Consider the following 5,059-nt stretch of genomic DNA (forward strand, 5'->3'; position numbering starts at 1 on the left):
AAAATTATAAAAATTAATTAATAAATAAGGGTTGCACATTTAACCAATTATTGTGATTTTAGGGTTTATCTATAATCATCAATATGTTGTTTTAGTGAATCACCCAAATGAATAGTTAAGTTCTGAAACTATTTGCTGTGAATTTGAATGGTTAATTCTGTTATTTTATTTTTTAATATACATAAAGCTTTAAATTTGTGATAGAATAAGTGACTCAATGACAAGTATATAAATTGGAAATGTATTTCTCAACCACCTCATTATATCATAGAAAGAGATATGTCTCTGAAAAATATGACATGTGCATTAATCATCATTCAGCTCTGATTTATCTTTCACATAACAAAACAAATTATAGTTTACATTTTTCTCTCCCATGCCCATAGTTTTTTTTTTAATTTTTTCAAGTCAATTTGAGATTTGGCACTAGCACATGCAAATATTAATTAGGTTTTGGTTAAGATGGGAATCATGAGATTATTTAAAATTCGAAGAGAACACTTGGCAATTTCTGAGCTACATATGTTCCTCACAAAACTTTTGGTGATTAAGTTAATTAATTATTATATATGTTTGGGTCAACTGTGATTAATGTCGTTGTTTATTTACTCAATTATTGAACTCTGCAGTGTCCGTGCTCTTCCAAAACTAGAAAATGTAAAATTAGAAAAGCTGAAAATATAATTTCATGAAAAGAAAAATCAACTGGACAACACCGTAGTTGTCCAACTTAAGTTGTCGTTTTCCCCTTTCTGCAGTTTCGTATCTTTGAAGGCGTGATGTGCTTAAATATATTCAGCAAATGACACGCAAGCCTACCATGATTAACTGCTTCATTAATTCGTTACCATTATTTAATATAGATATATTTTAATGTAATCACATCAAAAAATCAATTTAATTATTTAAAAAGTATAATTATCAGAATTTTTTTATTATTGTTCATTGGAATTGCTATAAATAACCATAAAAATGAAATTGAAAATATTTTGATCATGTTTTCCCTTTAAACATATGAACCATGACAAAATAGTTAAAGAAACAAATGCATTGAATCTCTCCTTATCTTCATTTCTTTGCATATCTAATCATGAGGCTCTAATTTCTTTAGACTAGGATAGATTAAACCTAAATACTTGAACTCTTCAAAGTTAAGGTTCTCTAATTATAGCATCTCTCATTTCATGCTCGAGGAGTTTTTTCTGTATGGGTAAAGTTGGATATTAGAAGGATTGTCATGATTGTGAATCTTTAGTGAGAGATGGCCACATATTCTAATTATTGAAATTATTTTTTAGCTTAAATTTGAGATTATCAAAGGGATTATAGTATTGACAACACATAGGAAATATTTTTGTGTAGAAGAAGATGACATTCGGAAAGCAGTTAGGAAAAGTGCCGATGTTAGGAAAAGTTGTTACAACTTACAAGTGCGTGTGATGCCTATCTTTCTCATACCCTAACATCACTGTGTGAGTGTGCGCCAGCCACACAAAAAAACTGTAGTGAACCAAATTCAATCATTTTTAACACTACATTAAATCGAATAATTAGTTAAGCTATTTTCAAGATTGTAAAGAGAATGATATTACGATTGAATTTTCTGTTCTAACTGAGTCATGGACAAATTTCGTTCTCGTTCCTTTTTCTTGATTCTCTGTTGGCTTTTGATTTATCAAATATCAATCTCATTCTCTGCCTTTTCCGAGTAATAATATAAAGAAGATGAAATCTAGATTCTTTACCACGCACTGAAGGTTCTGCTTTATATCTGCAAAGCCTGAAATTATGGAGAAGACGATAACATGAGGTGGTCCCAATATCAAAGGCCAAACCTCAATGCATGCCACCTGTTTGATATCAGACCACGGAACGTGGCTTTTAGTTTTTATTTTAACCTTTCAATGGTGTATGTACAAACTAAAGTATTTATCCATATAAGAGATGCTGAAACCATGTATGGTTAATATCTTTTGAGATATGACCAATTTATGGTAATTTTTTTATATGAAAACTAGTATCCTAATCTAACCTTCGGTTTGCATGGACCCTCATGCTAACAGATCATTCTGATATTGTCAAATTCAGAGAAAAATCAAAGTTCAGTTTATGATTTTATTTCTTTTATTCTTGCTTGCAATAGGCATCGAGACAAATTCACGTGATTGATGTCCTCTTGAATGCTAATAAATATGCATGCAGAACGTAAGCTAATATTATATTATACATATTAATAAAGAAGGAAACTACTTTAGATCTAGCTATAGAACAGTTCATTGTAACTAATACAGAGAAAACTACCATGAGATAAAGATTTTTCCATTATTTTGTTAATTAAATTCTAGGGAGATAGAGGCAACACTGAAAGATATTGGATTAAAAAGTCATGCATTCTGAATTTGTAGAATGCCGAGCTCACAATTCTCAGAGCAAGGATTTTCTTGTTCTAAAATTCTGTGCTTGATTCTTGTGACATTATTATTTCCTTGGACCCATGATTATAGTCATCTACTTTGAGTTTAAACTTCTCTCTCTTTGTGATGAACGAATGGCATCGATGACTTCCTTTACTTGAGAAATATCAGGAGGTTTTCCACCTTGCGCAGGCCATAATTCATCAGTTGCCAACACCTGCACCATTAACAATAAGAAAGCAAAGATGTTACCATGCTAATATATACTGCAGAGAAAAACGAAATGTTCACATAAAAAACAAGAAAAAGTACTCACTTTCACTTGAAGTTGAAGAAACTTGACGTAGCTAATTGCTTTCTCCAGCATGGTAACCATATCAACCTGCAAATTTCATCATCAAGATCATTCTGATGTGTCAAAAAGCCTGGCCTTATTGCACAAATGAAGTGAAAGAGAAAGAAAAGAAAAGCACCTTGGAGCCGTTAGGCACTAGTTCTTGTAGTATCTTCAGTCGTTCACTTATCCTCTCTCTTCGATTCTGCAAGACAAACATTCTATGAACATTGAATTCTCTTAATTTTAGCTTTGCTTTGTTTATAATCAAAACTTTGTCCGTATATCTATAACATAATAAATTGACTTAGGATAGAAGCAAACCTTGGCAGCCACACTTTGAGGATCCTTGGAGGGGCTTGACTTGTGTTTTAGCGTTTTGCTCTCAGTTGAGCATTGCTTCTTTGCAGCTTTCATGCTCTCTCCCTGAAAATTCAAAGTCAAACTTCACCAGTTACCATTCTATACCTTCAGAAAGCTTTGTAAGGACTAGTCAGTTATGAATATGTTCTTTTTGTACAATGATGACAGAAAAGTTGAACCTAATAAGAACTCGTGCATGCTAAGCGTTCTATTATGAATATGGTTTTGGTATGATATTGCAAAGGAATACCATAGAAGGACGCTTTTGCAACACCATCTCTCGTGCTGCTAAATTGTGGAGGCTCTTATCATTAGGGATAGTTGATGCTGAGTATAGCCACCCTGATGAACGTTCGCCATATTGCTTCTCTTTTGCATTGTCGACCATGGAGCCATAGCAACTAGCAGTTTGAAAGCAATTGAAATCCTGCACCAGGCGCATGTCTTTATTACTTCTTGGACTATGCTGATTCCAGTGGTTATGACCTTGATGCAAACTATTCTCCCAAACACAGTACTCTTTCTGACTAATATCTTTCGAGTAACAACTGTTAGGGACCAGCCTGTTATGCTGAAAGCTAAGCAAAGATTCACCTCCTTGCATGAGATTGCTGTACCCTTTGAAATGAATCAGTGATTCTTCTTCGTCAAGCTGGTAACTTTTCTCCTTATAAGTATACCCTTTGCCACTGCCGGATAGAGGAGGAGAATGCGTTATACCTGAATCATTGCTGAGGCCATTGGTAGTTTGTGAGCCATTTTCCTCTTCTATAACTGATTTGTGGTACTCATTGACCCTATGAACGGTCACTGAGGTAGTTTCCACGGCCTCACTGAAAACACAGTTTGGAACCTTGGTGCTCATGGTTGAATCATGTGGAATGTTTTGGTCTTTGGCCAGTGCCATTAGAGAGGTAAAGGAAGGTTGGTTGAGGTTGGTCAACTAGGAATAGTAAGGGAGGCGTATTTGTAGATGTCAAACATTCAACTCAAATGTTATATACATTAATGGAGATGGGAATAGTGTGTGACAGAAATATTAAGTATGGGGAAACAAGAAATCATAATCTAATAGTATAATATTAAGGGAGGTTATCAGTTTCCATAATGTGAGATTAATTCATCTTCATATTGGGATTGCTAGCTGGCAGAAGTTAATGCATTGAAATGAGAGAAGATGAAAGCATTGGAAAGTAGCACAAGGATCGCCGGTTCCTTCGCACAGACCCACGTCTCTGTTTGAAGAAGAAGCTGGAGGGTATTGAGGTTGTTTCTTACATGTTTCCTTTCATTCACCATGAGCACGTGGAGTTGTGTTTTATTCTATACTTTATGATAACATTCTGTGCTGCTGTCTAGAAATAGTTATTGAATGGGCTAACAACACTGATTGGCATGAAGATTTTGCATTTGTTCCATTTATGTACTTTTGATTCTGAATTCTTTTTGGTTGTAGTAAAATTGCAAACAAAGGATTTTTTAATCTTTGGGCTCTTGTACACAAGTTTAACTATTATACTTCATGAACCTTCAGTTTATTGTTCATGATTTACTTGTCTCAAATGGCATAAAATGCTACTAATGTAACTGCAAAAACACCTTCTAAATAAGACTGAGACATAAACCTAACGTATTATTCATAAGGAAAATTTGTTTTTGATGGTTCTTAGTGCTGATGTACAAATTCTAAAAAGGGAGAAAGGTCAACATTGCCATGTACAAATGTAGAAAGTACGTCTGAAGAAGAATAAAGAAAGAAATTGAAATCAAGGTCAGAAGGTTTCGAGGAAGCACACATGTGACAACTAAGTAACTGTTCATGTAAATTCACATAGAACAATCCATATGTATGATAATGATTTCTTTTGTCAAACATTCATTGCATTTAAATTTTAAGCCTTTGGTCTTGATTTAATGATAGGGTCACTACTTGCAAGTATCTAAATCC

The 5,059-nt window shown here is 33.8% G+C and overlaps 1 protein-coding gene across 1 annotated transcript; it reads right to left on the reverse strand.

Annotated features, from left to right (window-relative positions):
- Positions 1-2,277: 2,277 nt before the first annotated feature.
- On the reverse strand, positions 2,278-4,069 carry LOC108327606 (putative transcription factor bHLH086). Its single transcript, XM_017561292.2, has 5 exons — positions 3,362-4,069; positions 3,073-3,174; positions 2,888-2,953; positions 2,731-2,796; positions 2,278-2,631 (listed from the first exon to the last, which is right to left on the reverse strand). The coding sequence occupies exons 1-5, from the start codon at positions 4,016-4,018 to the stop codon at positions 2,509-2,511; spliced, it is 1,014 nt and encodes a 337-aa protein (XP_017416781.1). The 5' UTR covers positions 4,019-4,069; the 3' UTR covers positions 2,278-2,508.
- Between the last annotated feature and the right edge of the window lie 990 nt (positions 4,070-5,059).

Source organism: Vigna angularis, chromosome 2, assembly GCF_016808095.1.
Source record: "Vigna angularis cultivar LongXiaoDou No.4 chromosome 2, ASM1680809v1, whole genome shotgun sequence".
In the NCBI taxonomy this organism is placed as follows: domain Eukaryota; kingdom Viridiplantae; phylum Streptophyta; class Magnoliopsida; order Fabales; family Fabaceae; genus Vigna; species Vigna angularis.

Bases quoted from the DNA above. Each gene is read 5' to 3' on its own strand.
- LOC108327606 (XM_017561292.2), bottom strand. From the start codon at position 4,018: ATGGCACTGGCCAAAGACCAAAACATTCCACATGATTCAACCATGAGC. The intron at 3,175-3,361 runs GTATTCCTTTGC...TTGAATTTTCAG, and splicing joins TGCAAAAGCGTCCTTCTATG to GGAGAGAGCATGAAAGCTGC. The intron at 2,797-2,887 runs GTGCTTTTCTTT...TGAAATTTGCAG, and splicing joins TAGTGCCTAACGGCTCCAAG to GTTGATATGGTTACCATGCT.